At 41.9% G+C, this 16,160-nt stretch overlaps 1 protein-coding gene across 9 annotated transcripts in view; it reads left to right on the top strand.

Annotated features, from left to right (window-relative positions):
- The window catches only part of slc12a1 (solute carrier family 12 member 1), a 133,838-nt gene that overhangs the window by 17,269 nt on the left and 100,409 nt on the right, over positions 1–16,160 (top strand). For 3 of the 9 annotated variants that reach the window (XR_007246462.2, XM_048520505.2, XM_048520503.2), the window contains exons 4-6: positions 1,568–1,693; positions 9,752–9,847; positions 10,477–10,572. The exons of 1 other annotated variant lie outside the window; for it this stretch is intronic. Coding sequence is in view for 7 of the 8 variants with exons in the window: in XM_048520505.2 (XP_048376462.1) it covers positions 1,568–1,693; positions 9,752–9,847; positions 10,477–10,572 (318 nt within the window). In the remaining variant the exon portion in view is untranslated. The remainder of the gene's footprint in view (positions 1–1,567; positions 1,694–9,751; positions 9,848–10,476; positions 10,573–16,160) is intronic. 5 more of the 9 variants (XM_048520506.2, XM_048520504.2, XM_048520509.2 and 2 more) reach the window with 5 other exon arrangements.

Here is a 16,160-nt window from a genome sequence, read left to right as displayed (position 1 = left end):
ATTGGGTTGAAAATATTCGGCTGATTGTGCCAGGCTATGACTTCAAAGGAAGATAGTTATGATTGGAGGTTGGACGTCCCTGGGTTTCATCTGGGTACTGTCTTAGGCCCTACCATCTTCAAGTGTCACCTGACACCAGGTTATAGTCCAACAGATTTGTTTGCAATCACAGCTTTTGGAGTGCTCTCCTTCGTCAGGTCTTGAGCTGATGAAGAAGCAGTGCTCCCATAAACCTGATATCGTGTGATTTCTGACTTTCTCTACTCTAATCCAACAGTGGCACCTCCACTTCACATCTTCAGGTGTTTCATCAATTATCTTTCCTCCATCATAGGTCAGATGTGGGGATGTTTGCTGTTGATCACAGTTTATGGTTACTCATACTGAAGCAGCCCATACCCAAACCCAGCCATACCAGACCAATATCCATATTTGGGCTGACAAGTAACAAGACATGCCAGGGAAAGAACTTTTCCTTAAGAAGATGTGTCCATTGACCCTTGACATTCAGTATAGTTACCATCACTGAACTCCCCATGATCAACATTCCAGAAAGTAGTATTGATTAGAAACTGAGCTGAACTTCTACAAGTATTATGGCTACACATGCAGGTCAGAGGCTAGGAATCCTGCAGCAAGTAACTCACCTCTTGGCTCCTCAGAACCTGTCCACTATTTACAAGGTGCAAATTAAGAGTGTGATGGAATACTGTCCTATTTGAACGCAGTTCCAACAGCACCCAGCTTGACATTATCCAGGACAAAGCAGCCTGCTTGACTGGCACCACATTGAAAAACATTCACTTCCTTCAATCAATTGTAGTGACAACGTATATCATCTTTATAGATGCAGTAGTTTGTCAAGGTTCATCTGGCAGTACCTTCCAAACCCATGACCATTTCCACTTAGAAGGATGTGGGCAGTAGATACATGGGAACACAGACACCTTGAAGTTTTCCTCCATGCCATTCACTATCTTGCTTTGGAAATATGTCATTGTTACTTCAGTGTTGTTCAGCCAAAATCCTTGAACTCTCTACCAGCATAGTTGGCCCATTTTCAGCAAATCATAGCAGTTCAAGAATGCAGCTCATTGTCAAAGCCTACTCTAAGTAACGTGTGCAGACGCTCTGACATTCCGCACACAGCATGCTGCTGCTGACTGTGGCATTGACTTTCCATTTCGGAAGTTGCAGTGTGTGGATCTCCGAGGTCCATGCACAAGAAAAGAAGTAAAGAAAATACTACTCACCACAGCCTTTAAGGGCAAGAAATATTAGCTATCCGTGACACCCATGTTGCATCTATGTCTGTTTTTAATATGAGTAAACTGCTCCCTACTATACCACTGTAGCCAGCCTTTTGAAGACCTTGTATGTTTCAGGAAGATCACCACCACATTCTTTAAAACGCTAATGGATTTAGTTGCTTGCCCGGCTTTTTCATTTAGATAACTCTTCATCCCAGGAATCAGTTAGTAACATTTTGAAGCTTACTGTCATCTAACTAGTCTTCTGTCCATGCGTTTTCCTTTTTGCTATTTTCATTTTTCTGGGACCCTTCCAGAATTTAAGAAGATTCTAATGAATATATCTACTATCAATGCTGCTGCTATAACTTTTGGAGGCATGCCATTTGGTCCAAGTTGTACAGCAAAAGCAAGATATCCTTTGGACCTTCATCCTCGCAGTGGTTAGCAAGCACCTATTTATTCTGTACCATTTTCCAGTACTTTGCACATAACCTTCTGTATTATGGTGCTCCAGTATTTGTCTAAATAGTTCTGAAATATTGTTTGTTCCTGCCTCCATCTTCCTTCCAGGCACTGGTTTCCAGTGCCCAACACCTTGGAGTGAGAAAGTTCTTATTGGCATTTTCTGTAAAACTGCTGTCCTTTTGCCTTTTAAATCCATGTCCCCTCGTCACTAACCTCTCTGCTCCCCTTAGTAGATCCTTCATGCCAATTCGGCTTATGCGCTAGTAGAGCTCAATCAAAATCGCACCTCATCCCTTTCCATTCTAAGAAGAAAAAACTCCATGCTGTAAAGTCTGACTTCATAACTATATAGGCTGCAGCCTGAGTTCTTAGACTAGTCAATCTCCTGCATTCCCTTCTTCATTTCAACCCTATCCCTTTATTAAACAGTGACCAGAACTGCAAATTGTATTCCAGCTGTGGCTGAATGAACATCTTGCACAGTTCCACCATTAACTCAGATTTTTCTGACAGATGTTGCCAACCTGCTGAGATTATGTTCCAGGTTGGTGACCCTTCCTCAGAGCTAATGGTATCTGGGAAAATGTCAGTTTAAATGCAGAAGATGGGGTCGGGGAGGGGATAAGGAGTAAACGATAGGTGGGGATAGAGCCCAAAGAGAGGGGAACAGTTGGACAGACAAAGGAGTTGATGATCATCTGGCCAGCAGGGTGAATAGCTGTTAATGGAGACTTATTGGCTAACAGTGTATAGTAGCAGGCTATGTGATTACAAGCACAAAAACAAAGCTCAGCAGTTCTAGCAGCATCTGTGAAGGAAAAAAACAGTTAACGTTTTGGGTCTGGTGACCCTTCCTCAGAACCGACGGCTGGGAAAACGTCAATTTACATGCAGAAAATAGGGAGGGGGTGGCGTAAGAGGTAAACGATGGGTTAGACCCAAAGAGAGAGACAGTTGGACAGACAAAGGAGTTGCTGACGATTAGGCTGGGAGGGTTAGTAGTTGTTCATGGGGACTGTTAGTGACTAACAACACGTGGTGTGTAATGGCTGGCTATGTGGTAACAAAGCCTGATTTATGGGTTGTGCGTGCTGGGACATGGGAGAGTTTGGGCCCTAAAATTATTTAACTCCGTATTGTGTCCGGAGGGCTGTATGGTCCCCAAGCAGTAAATGAGATGTTGTTCTTCCAGCATGCGTTGGACTTCACTGAAACGTTGCAGCAAGCCAGAGACCGATATGTTGGCCAGGGCACAGCGTGGTGCATTGGAGTGGCAGGCAACAGGTAGTTCAGGGTCTTTTTGGGAGCAGAATGTAGATGTTCTGCGAAGGTTTGCCAAGTCTCGCTTCATTTCCCCAATATAGAGGAGACCACATTGTGAGCAGCGAATGCAGTAGACTAGATTCTGGGAACCCTCAACCTTCTGCTGTCTGCTGAACATCTGTACTTGGCAAAGGTCTCTCAGCTTTATCCATCTTTGTCTCCACCTTAATGAATATTTTGGACATGACGTGACATAGAACTCTTCTTCTGCCGTCTTTACCTCTGTGACCATTTCTTTGGACAAGAGTCCGCTCCCCATCCCACAGACCCCTTACCTGGTTCCAGTGATCTCCCTCAACCTGGCCCCCTTCCTGTGGCCTTTTACCTGCACTTACTCTGCTCAGTGAGAACTTGCAATATGACGCTGGTTGTCTCATTTTCTCTGCCTTGGAATTTCCAGATTGTAAGCTCCAGTTGCCTCCTCTTTACCATGGATGTGCAATTCCTTTACATATCCATCCCCCCCATTAGGGTGGTCTCAGGCCTGACAGCTTCTTCCTGGAACAAAGGCCTTGACTGTTCCCACCCACCATCAGCCTTCTCTACTTGGCCACTCTCGTCCTCACCCTCTTGTTTAACTTTCATTTTCTTCAGGTCAGAGGGGTGGCCATGGGTATCTGCATGGACCCCTGTTATGCCTGTCTCTTTGTGGGGTATATGGAACATACCTTGTTCCAGTCTTACTCTGGCCTCCACCTACAACTCTTCGTTCGAAACGTCGATGATATCATCAGTGCTGTTTCCCTGTCAACCAGAATTGGAAAAGTTCATCGATTTCAATTCAGAGTTTCCACCGGGCACCCACTTACGCCTAGTCAAGCTGACTCCTCCCTTCCTTTTCTCAACCTCATCTGTTTCTACTTCTGGGGAATGAACTGGCCACTAATATCCACTATAAACCCACCAACTCCCACAGCTACATCCTTGCACCCTGCTTCTTGTAAAGAATCCATTCCATTCTCCCCATTCTTCAGTCTCTGTTGCATATGTTCCAATGAGGTCAACTTTGACAAGGGAACCTCTGAAAAGTTCACGTTCTTCCTCAACCAAGCATTCACCAGCACGTAGTCAACAGGGCCCTCAACGGGATCTGACTCATCTACTGCACCTCTGCGCTCACCCACCCTGTCTTCCCTCCTGCGACAGCTGTAGGCTTCCCCTTGTCTGTACCTGTTATCCCACCAGAATCCACATCCAGAAGATCATCAGATGCTACGTTCAGCGAGATGCCACCACCAGACAGACACATTTTCCTCCCCTCCCTTGTCCACCTTCTGCAGGGACAGTTCCTTCTGGGACACCCTGGTCCACTCCTCCTTCAATCCCAGCACCAAACACCCCCCAGGCCCCTCCCAGCGCCTAACGGCACCTTTCTCTGCAAATGCCAAAGGTTTAACAATTTACCACCTCCCTGCCCAATATCCAAGAGCCTAAACTTATCTTCCAGATGAAGCAGCACTTTATCTGTGCTTCCCACAATCTAGTGTATTGCATTCATTGCTCACGATGTGACCCCTCTCTATGTTGGGGAAACAAAGCATAGACTGGGTGACTGCTTCGCAGAATATCTGCATTCTGCCTGCCACTTTAACACACTATCCTGTCCCTGGCCAACATCACCTGACTCGGGCTTGCTGCAGTGTTCCAGCAGAGCTCAGCGCAAAAGGGAAGAACAACAGCTCATTTTCCGCTTGGGGACTCTGCAGTCCAGAGGACTGCAATGTCGGGTTCTTTAATTTTAGGGCCTGAACTCTGCCATGCCCTAGCCCCCTACCCCACACACCAGACCTTGTTATCACACAGCCTGCCATTGCTCACTATCTACTGTTAGCCACTAACGATGTCCATTAACAGCAGTTCACCCTCCTAACCAGTTTGTTATCAACTCCTTTGTCTGTCCAGCTGTCCTTCTCTTTCTTTGGACTCTATCCCCACTTATCATTTACTCCTTACTCCCTCCTCCCACCTTTTATCTTCTACATATAAATTGACATTTTCCTATGTACCATTATTTCTGAGGAAGGGCCACTGGACCCAAAAAGTTAACTGTGATTTTTGCCTCACAGATGTTGCTAGACCTGCTGAGCTTTTCCAAAAACTTTATTTTTTGATCCTGATTTACAGCATCTGCAGTTGTTTTAGTTTTTATCCATTGTAACCTGCTCTTGTTCTGTGTCGAATTTAATAGTAAGTGTCCCAAAAAGCTGCCTTAACCACCTTATCTGCCCTGTTGCCTTCGAGAATCTGTGGTCATGCACATCCTTCTAATCTTCTTTACCTCCTCTACAAGGGAGCCTTGTTAGTCCTCACAAACTGTACTGCCTCAGATTTTTCAGGATTAAATTCTGTTGTCCTTTGTTCTGCATATCTGACTGGCCCATCCACATTGCCCTTCAATCTGAAGCTTTTCTCCTTGCCTACTTATCATTCTCACATTTTTTTCTCGTCATCTGCCAATTTACTTATCAAATCTCCTGTATCCTTGTTCATCGATGTAGACTGCAAGCAGCAAGGAACCCAGCATTGGACCCTGTGGTACACAGTGGCTTCCAGCCCAACAAACAACCTGTAACTATTGCTCTGCCTTCTGACATTTAAACCAAATTTAGATTCAATCTATCAAAATGTCCTTGATTCCGTAGGATTTTGCTGACTTGACCAGTCTCATAGGCAAGACCTTGCTATATGCCTTATTGACATCACGTAAATTGTATCCTTTGCACTACACTTGTTGGCACACGTTCTTGCATACATCTGAAGCAAACCTGGACATCCTGATCCAGAAGTTAGGGACATTACCATTGCCACAAGAGTTCTAAGACTTCCTGTTTGATTTAATCTTAGTAATTACTCCTTCAAAAAAAAGTACTAATTATGCTAGGGCCCCTATTTCACCCTAAACACTCCTGCCTTAAGCCTCTATCTAAAATCTTTGGAGACCTTTTATGACTTGTACTTGATTTCACTTGCTTTACTGTTTTTTTAATCTTTAATTAAGATGAAAAAATTACTTGTTTAAATCCTTTACCATTGTTTTTGTTTTATATGCTCAACTCACTAGTTACACTCTATGTCTATGTCCAAGTCTAGATGTATAGCTGCTGTTGTATTCATTACTAGTAGGAACTTGCCATATGTTTTTGTTGCTATCTAGCTTTCTCTCTTGTGTTTTGCTTTTAAGTCTGACCAACACTCTGACTTGCTACTAACATAAGATAAGATTAGATTCCCTACAGTGTGGAAACAGGCCCTTCAGCTCAACAAGCCCACACTGCCCCTTGGAGCATCCCACCCAGACCCATCCCCCTATAACCCACTCACCCCTGAACACTATGGGCAATTTAGCATTGCCAGTCCACCTAGCCTGCATATCTTTAGACTGTGGGAGGGAACCGGAGCACCCGAAGAAAACCCACGCAGACACAGGGGGAATGTGCAAACCCCGCACAGTCAGTTGCCCGAGGCTGGAAGCGAATCCAGGTGCCTGGCACTGTGAGGCTGCAGTGATAACCACTGAGCCACCGTGCTGCCCCTAAGTGTGTATTTCTTTCTCAGTATGGTATTTCTTTCAATGCTACCCTTAACTTCCCATTTTACTTTGGATGTCGCATCTGTGCCAAGAACCTTTCCTTTCTCAGAGAAATTAATTATTTAATAATGCAGAGTCTGCTACTGTAACCCTATTGTCTAACCTTTTAACCTAGTTTCCTGGTTCGCTTTAGTCAAGTCTACTTACATAGCATCCTCATTACCTTTTTAAGGTTAAACTCTGCATGATATTCACCTGTCACCTAGGGACTTCTTTTGCAGTGAGACTATTGATTAATTCTGTCTCGTTGTGCATGATCGGATCTCGATTAGTCTGCTACCTGGATGGTACTAAAAATTACTTTGTTGTTCTGAAAATCTTGTAATAAATTTATTTCCCTGCCAACATTAAACCAATCTTATTCTCCTAATCTGCATATAGATTAAAGCCACCTGTGATTATTGCGGTTCATTTCTTACGGTCCTATTTGTTTTCATTATATTCTCTGTCCAAAAGTGTAGCTATTGTTAGCGAACCAACAAACTAATCCCATAAATGAATCTCATCTTTCGCTACGTCTCACCTCTACCCAAACTAAACCATATTTTCAAATCAGGTTCATCTCTCTGCACTGAACTGTCACCGTTCATTTAATAGAGCTTTTCCATCATTCTTTCCTAGATTGCGGTCATTCTGATATGTGACACAGCCTTCAACATTTGGGTCTTAACCCTGGTGACCTTTCAACCATGTTGCTGCAGTAACGATTGGGTCGCACATACTCATATCCATCTGTGCTAACAATATATCCCTTTTGTAACCTCTCTCTTTTATCCTTTTGTTATATTCACTATAAAAGTAGAAATAGATATGTAGACCTATAGGAAAATAGATGATGTTTAGTTTATTTATGGCCAGGTCTTATTTTGCTTTTGCTGCCATAATGGCTGTGGAAAGGTTCTAAAAGTTGTTTTGCCTTCTGATAATCAAAACATCTTTTTTTTTGTTTTAAAAAAAAATTTCAGTGCGATGCCATTTTATTGCATTCTGTTAACAAGTAAGCTGTTGAAAAGTATAGCTTTGTTCCAATCAAAGCATTTAATCATAAACTTTTGGTACAATGGTTATGAAAATTTTCTCTTCTGAAACCATTTCCTTAATGCTTCTAGTTTTGTTTTTCCGCAATTGGCGTCCATGAACTGTATTTGCCTGTTCTGCATTTCCTCACTTAAACTCCCTTTTGGTCGCTGCACAAGGTTAAATTCTTACAGCTGCATGCTAAAATCTTTTCAAATTAAAATGTAAATTTTCAGAGGATTAAGAATTAAAGTTGCAGTTTCTTTCACTGGAAAACTTTTATAATTTGCTCTTTTATGGCCTTTCTGATGAAGGGTCTAGGCCCGAAATGTTAACTTTTGTGCTCCTAAGATGCTGCTTGGCCTGCTGTGTTCACCCAGCTCTACAATTTGTTGTCACTGAAAGTTGTTAACTACATTTGAATTTGAAAAACCCAGCAAATGGTCTATTCAACCTAAGAAAATGACACACAATATGCAGAGAGAACATGATAGTGTATCAAAAAAATGTATCGGATGAACTTTTTATGCCAATGGACAATTGACGGGGTTGCACCTGCTTTTGATCTGGGAAGTTCTTTGCCTGAGAATTTTTGGTTCCTCATTTTTATATCCATTGACAAAGGTGGTTATAATATGATCTGTGGAAACCATCTTCCAGTTGTAACACTGACAGTTGGAGAGGAGGGACTGCTATTGTTCTGGACACTTGCTGTTTCTGTTATCAGTGCTAGCCCTATTATTCATGAATGCAATTTGCCTGTCTTTACCCACCATCACACTGTACATACCCTCGTTGTACATTCCATTGTCATCTTGTGGACACCATCTCGGGCTAAATAAGACCACTTGCTGTTATTGTTGTACTTCCTTTTTTTCTTGACTGCTCTAGGGACATCTCCCCGTGTGGGTTCAATAGTTATGGGATACTTTGGGTGCCTGGGAACAGGTGATAAAGTGGTGGCTTTGCTCATATGGCCAATTCTGGGGGGGTGAAATAGTTGAGCAAAAACTGCCTCCATTAATTTCTGCTCTTCTATTGTTGTATGCCTGTATTGCCTCTGTCCCTTTACTACTAAAAGACTCATCCATTGCTTTCTCATATGTGTATATATAGACTCAACAATTCCACCATTCTCCTGTAATAAAATATTTTCCTTTTTAAAGTAATCTGAAGGAATCATTCTGTGGTAAACCCAGTGGTTTCCCTATAAATTAACTTCTTCAACTATTAAACATGTCTGGCTATCAATTGGACTGACAGCATTGTTGGGTAAGTGGAACAAATGCTGCTGCAGCTCAGCAGGCATGGACCACTTGCTCCAGCTATTTAGTAATTTGGAACTGGAATAGCTCCTACCAGAAACAAAAACATAAATGAAACTGCCTGTCAGAAGTGATCAAGTAAAACCTGAACATCACTATAGCAGGCTCATGTGATTTCTCCCAAATGATTTGGGGAATCTTTTCTAAAAAGGTGCAACTATCTGTCTTAAATTATGTGCAGTGTCCATAGCAGAAAGCTGGCTGCAGGTTGCCTGGGTGTAAATTAACTAATAAAGACAATGAGAACAATTTCATTTAGCACTGCTTGATCTTTGCAGCATTTGTTTTATCTGTTTAGTTCTTGTTGATTAGTAATTGTTCTGACAATTGCCCTAAATGAATCATGTGCCCACTCTTGAATGATGTGTATGTTTTGTTTTTGTTGATCCGGTCTTTCGCTTAACAATATCTATGAAGGAAGTTTAAATCTTGGTGAAGATAAATTCAGTGGTGCTGGATTTTATTTTTACAAATATTTTACCAATAGTATGGATTTATGACTGTTCAATTACTTTTGAAGAATTTGCCTGAATGGCTGAATGTAAGTTCTTTTAAGTATCATCATAAAATTTGTTTTAAGAAATCTTAGATCTTTTGGAATTCAGATTCCAATGTTTTTGTTCATATGAGCAACTTAGATTCTCCACATCAGAAATGTCTAGGTGCATCAAAGTGTGTTCTGGTTTACTGGTTGTCTGAAGTTAAGACAATATTCAAAGAGCTCACAACACAAAGTGATGTTTCAGTTTGCTATAACTATATAAATTCATTATCGACAGGTCTTGGAGTTGTTATTATCCTTCTGGCTACCGTAGTAACATCAATTACTGGGTTATCAACCTCTGCTATTTCAACAAATGGATGTGTTCGTGGAGGTAATGATTTTAGTTGTACTTGGGTCACCAAAACGTGGTACTGATTATGGTCGATCAATAACCTCTTGATGGTGCTTTACTCTGTTTTGCTATCCATGCTGTTGAGAGTTCAGGTCTTTACCATGTTGTCAAGATGACAGTGTGTGAAGTCTGATGTCTGGTTTTGAGTCTGTATGAGGTAATGGTATTTGATGTTTCTAGACTGCCCTTCAAGGGTGATTGCATCACAGATTTCTTTAATTTTAGTACAGTTCAGATGTTTTGTCCAAGGACCAGACGACCGCAGATTCTTTTTAACGTTTTGGTACATTTCAGGTATTCTGCCCAAAGATGGAACTGTTACAGATTCCTTTCTAATTTTGGTACATTTCAGGTATTCTGTCCAAAGATGGAACCGTTAGATTCCTTTCTAATTTTGGTACATTTTAGGTATACTGCCCAAGGATGGAAACATTAGAAATGCCTTTTAATTTTAGTACATTTCAGGTATTCTGCCCAAGGATGGAACCGTTACAGATTCCTTTTTAATTTTGGTACATTTTAGGTTCCAGTGGCTTAAATTACTGAGATGCTGCGTTGGTGGTTGCGTATAAGAAACATGTTTAAGATATGTCTGGAATTCTTTACAGGTCTTGGAGTCGTCATCATTTGCCTGAGTTCAGTGGTAACTGTCTTAACAGGTATCTCTATGTCAGCCATTTGCACCAATGGAGTTGTTCGAGGAGGTAATGTAAAAACAAATTCTTTACACAGGTCATTTGATTACAATCTGGCCAATGTTTAAGGGGAAAATTGTATGTAGCTAATGTGTGGAAAAAGCTGCCTGCTTCACATCGCCATCAATTACAATTGACCTGATTTTGAAATTATTCAATCTGATAATTGTTACGTAGAAATAAAATTAGTTGAACGTTACCTTAACTATTTGACAAATTAATCTTGTCTGAATGTGCATGTGAATGCAGGTATTGATGTTGAATGATTGTTGCCAGCTGTTCCAATGAAACAAAATATATACAGCCTGTTAGCAAAATAGCACTAAATGCATAATTACTTATTAGCATCCTGGCTTTATTTGTAGAAATGGACTACAGTATTGAATCTACAGTATTTCCTTTTAAATTACGAGCCAATAACAGCACAATTTTTCTTTCATCCCAATCAATATTAAATTCAGTGGCTCAAGGTGAAGATAAAGGATCAAATGGAGAATTCTTAATGTTTCCTGTGTGCCTCCATCACATGACCAAAAGATGCCTGAGAACGTGGCCCTACATTTACTCCAATATCCATTTTGCACTCATTGCTCAACACCCCCCACATGAATGCACTCTCAAAGTAACTGTCTAAGCACTTTATTTTAGTTTGTCACTCTTGGACAGTACGTGGCTTATGGTCGGATGGATATATCTTGATGTTCAAGGTACACTGATTTGCAAATCAAATTAGATTCTAAATGTGTTCCATGGATTTGACTAAATTATCTTGATGGAATTGAAGTCATAGATCATAGAATCCCTACAGAGTGGAAACAAGCCCTTTGGCCCAACCAGTCCACACTGACCCTCCAGACATCCCACCCAGACACACCCCTTATAACCCACCTAGATTACACATCCCTGAACACTAAATGGTAATTTAGCATGGCCAGTCCAACTAGTCTACACATCTTTGGACTGTGTGAGGAAACCAGAGCACCTAGAGGAAACCCACGCAGACACTGGGAGAATGTGCAAACTCTACACACAGTCACCAGAGGGTGGCGTTGAACCCACCTGATAGTAGTATTTGAGATAACGAGGTGTAGAGCTGGATGAACACAGCAGGTCCAGCATCTGCAGTTCCTACTGTCTCTGATATTAGTATTTCATTCTTCAGTACTTCTGGATCACTCATAGTTATCTTCTCCTCTCATCTCCCCTGTTAGTTTGCAATGTGAATTCAGAGCTATACAATTTCGTTTTTGTATTTCTCATCTGTTCCTTGTCTGCTTGCTTTGTAACAACGTCCCTGGAAGTAACATGGCAACTGTGAAAGAATGCATCCAGTCATGACTAATGTTCTGTTCTGAAAAGTGTTTTATAGTCAGAAATATTAGTTTCAGAGCCATGCCATATGTATGTGGCTGCTGCATCATGAGTATTACGTAACTACTTTTACATTACGTGCAATTTGACTGGAGAACTTAACAATACTTGCTATATTATTTTCTAACGTGATCCCATTTTGGTTCTTGAAAGTAATCATCTTAGCAGCCAACAGGGACGCCATAACAACATTCGGTCATTAATTGCTAAACTTTGTATTTAATGGTAATAATCTAATACATATTTGTTAAAATACTTTCAGGTGGGAGGGAAATGTTATTTTATGTGCTCACAGACCCTCTTGAGACTTACGGGCACACATATTGTGACTTGGTGTCTCAATCAGCAATATAATTGATTTGACTTACTGTGTTCAATGTGACACCTTGGGTTGGTTGGTAGACGTTTCATGCAGACAAGTGAGTTAGATCAAACTTAATGCAAATATGTGCAATTAAAATGAGCCATACTTCTAATGTGCATGTTGCAATATCAAAACCAATCATCATGTCAAATTAGAATTCTGACAGAAATTCTGGAAGTTGTTTGTTCCAAAAATTGATTGTGTGATCGTTCAAGAAGCTGTTCTAGTATCAATTGTGAGTCAATCCATGTCACAGATTCACACTGAAAAGGGTTTTGGACTCAATCAAACTTTCCCACAACTTGAGACCAAAAACACCCACAGTTGGTCAAGATGTTTGTTTGCTATATGAGTGGGACAGTTTGATTTTTGTTATTGGCAGGAACTTGCAAAGTTATAGGAAAGAGTCATTGTTAAACTTCATGTTTCAACTTAATAGTTCAACTGGAAAGTGAGCAAATAAGATTTGAGGATGTTGCCAGTTCTAGTAGGCCTGAGTTATAGGCAGCGGATGGCCAGGATATGACTTTATTCCTTTGAATATAGCAGAATGAGGGGTGACCTTATTGAGATGTATAAAATCGTGACGGGGGAAGAGAAGATGAACATTCTAGTTGGGAATTGAAAACTAGAGGGCATAGGTTTAAGGTAAGAGGAGGAAGATTTAAAAACCTGAGGAGCAGCTTCATGCAGAGAGTGGTGCACACATGAAATGTGCTGCCAGAGAGAGTGGTTGATGCAGATGCAATAGCAACAGTTTTTAAAAAAAAAAAAATTTGAATAGGTACCTGGATGGGTGAAGGGTTTTAGAGGTATTATGGGCCAAACGTGGGCAGTTGGAACTAGCTGAGTGGGCACCTTGGACAGCATGAACTAGTTTGGGTTGAAGGGTCTGTTTCCATGCTGTATTACTCATGACCCTATATTATTCATCCAAAATACAATTTTCGTCATGAATGCTGTGACACTATCACTGTTTATCTTTCTCTGTATTTGCATCTGATTAGTTTTAGTTTTCAAAATACTTCCATGACACAAGCAAAGAGACAAATCATTCAGAGTAACAAAAACCAAAGGATATTTTGAAGTCCATTGCAAATGAAAGTATCTGATTCCTGAGCTTCAAAAAATGTCTACAGTGCTCTAATCTCAAATGCCAGTGGAGCTTGTGTGAAACAACACATCTTGATCAGACCCTGTCACAATTGGATGACAAGTGCAACAAACATGAAACCCATCTCTATCGGGATTAGCTCACTCTATCTTACTCCGTTTTCACAAGCAGTGTGGCAAAGTACCAATTAATGGGGGGGGCCAACACTTGTTAAATACCACCGTTTGTTTCATTATTTGTTCAGGCTCCCATTTTGTCCAGAAAAACTCAAAGGAAGCCTAATCTTGCACCTGGAGGATTTGGCTTGCTGCCTGCTGTGAACCACCTCCTCTGCTGGACCTGGGCAACAGCACATCAGCTGCAGACATTAGCATCTGATATCTGCCAACCTATCGTAACCATCTTGGCTCTTCTACTATTCACTAGCAGTGTGCTGTGAAAACATAGACTTGTATTGACAGACACTCCAGCAACTCGTATTAAAAGGTTCCAGAGGGGACACTTGTCACAGTGACAGGCAGCCAGCTTGAATATTGGACTAGGTTGTATCTTGAGGTTGGCTGCTTGTATACTTAGCATCCACGTGCCTGTTCAAAGCATCCTGCCATAGCTTGCCATGCTGCTGAGCAGTCCTCGGGGTTGTACGTCTTGTTGTATAGCAGCATGCTTCATCAGTCTGTCACAGCAAACGCAATGCATGCGCACGAAGCAAATAGCCACATATCTAACCTCAGGGGAGCTCTTTTCCATGGAGGGACCCACCAGTCAGTGGAGTTCCAGGATAGTCTACTAGGAAGTGGGTGTTTGGGGCTTAATAACATGTTCAGGCTGAGCTGGAGGCCACTGGCAGTGAAACACTGTGTTGCCTGCCATCACAATGCAAAAATGGAAAGGATGCATCAGAGAAATATGACCATAGTGGCACTTTTTGTGAGGGGAATGGGCTGCAACAAGTAGTGATAGCGGGGTTTTAAAGGGAGGGGGACCATGACTATGCATTCTACAGTACACGGACACAAGCTGCCTATTCCCTGGCCATCCTACAGCATTGACCCTGTGACCTTCCCTGGTATAGCCAGTGATAAACAACTGTATCCTGCTTCTTTTGAGAACTGATCCTCCCAAGCAGCTCCTGAGGATTTTGGGTATGTCTCTCAATGACAACTGCCAGCTTGCCCGTTGAGGCAGCCAGATTTTTGAAGGATTCAATGCACTGATGGAACTGCTGGGCAGTCAGGGCCATTGTATCCCTTATGCCTCTGTGCCATGCTCCCCTATTCTTTGCTGATTGCAGTCCATAGAGTGTGGCATGCACCAAGGTACCAGTATCTGGTCTGGTGGGGGAGCTGGCAGCTTCATGATGCTTCCTCTGAGGCTTGTCCATGCGTTTTGAGGGTGTTCTTCTGCACTGAGCTTGAGTGTAAGTTTGTGGGAGCTGCAAGACAAAATAGTGAAGTTATCATGGTCAGTGATTAAAAGTGGAGTGCAATAGAACATTACAGCACAGTACAGGCCCTTCGGCCCTCTGTTGTGCTGACCTGTCATACTGATCTCAAGCCCATCTAACCTACACTATTCCATGTACGTCCATATGCTTAACCAATGATGACTTAAATGTACCTAAAACACATATTTGTGCCCCTGAGTGAAGAGCCTCCTATTGCTACAGCTTGCCCACGCCACAATTCTCCCTACTGTACAATAGTGCTAGTTGTGCAACTCACTTGGTGCTATTTCTGCTTTCCCTGCAAAGTTATCGCTTCAGGAGCAGCCAAAACAGTATATATGTTTGATCGGGGGATAACCATAGGGAGCTCTTGTACTACCTGCCCCTGTCTACTCATTTCTCTGTCGACCACCCAACCATTCTCTGCCTGTGTAGCCTCTTGTGGGGTGTCACCAGCTCCCTAAACACTATTTATGACATCCTCGGCATCATGGACACTCTAGTGTGTCCAGATCCAGCCGCAGTTGGAGTTATACAGAGCTTTAGTATCACCCAGCTGGAATACTGTTTGGTTCAGTACATTACAGGGAGAAACACATTTTGGGGTGGTGGTTTGGAGGAAATTCACCAGGATGTTGCCTGGGATGGATCATTGCAGCTATGAAGAATGGTTGGATAAGCTTGGATTATTTTCTTTGGAGCAGAGAAGGTTGAGAGGGGAGCTGACAAAGTTGCAAAATGGTATGACGGGCATAAACAGAAGTTTTTGGAAAATCTCAGCAGGTCTGACAGCATCTGTGAAGAAAAATCAGAGCCAATGTTTCAGGTCCAAAATATTATCTCTGATTTTTCTTCACAGATGCCAACATGCCCGCCGAGGTTCTCCAGTAGCTTCTGCTTTTGTTCCTGATTTACAGCATCTGGTTCTTTCAGTTTGTAAAAAATATGAGGCCCATCTAACCTACACTATTAGTAGGGTAGTTAAGGCACGAAACCTCACAACTTTGAAAATTACTTGGATGAGCACTTGAAGTGTCATTACATACAAGGCTATAGGCCTGTTGTGGGGAAATGGGACCAGTGTAGATAATAGTGTATATTTGGTGAAATAGACCCCTGATGGGCCAAAGGGCCTTTTATATACTGTATGATAACTATGATTCTACAGCAGTGTGCTATAGGTTATTTGGTTCCTTACCTCTTTTCAGAGGATGTTAACTCTGACCACACTGAGCAGTTGGACTATATCAAAGCCTGCCCTTGACTTACGGTGCCAGGATCCTCAATGAAATTCCATGCCA

The sequence above is a fragment of the Stegostoma tigrinum genome, chromosome 36, assembly GCF_030684315.1.
Source record: "Stegostoma tigrinum isolate sSteTig4 chromosome 36, sSteTig4.hap1, whole genome shotgun sequence".
In the NCBI taxonomy this organism is placed as follows: Eukaryota; Metazoa; Chordata; class Chondrichthyes; order Orectolobiformes; family Stegostomatidae; genus Stegostoma; species Stegostoma tigrinum.
This window is presented reverse-complemented; position numbering and strand designations above follow the sequence as displayed.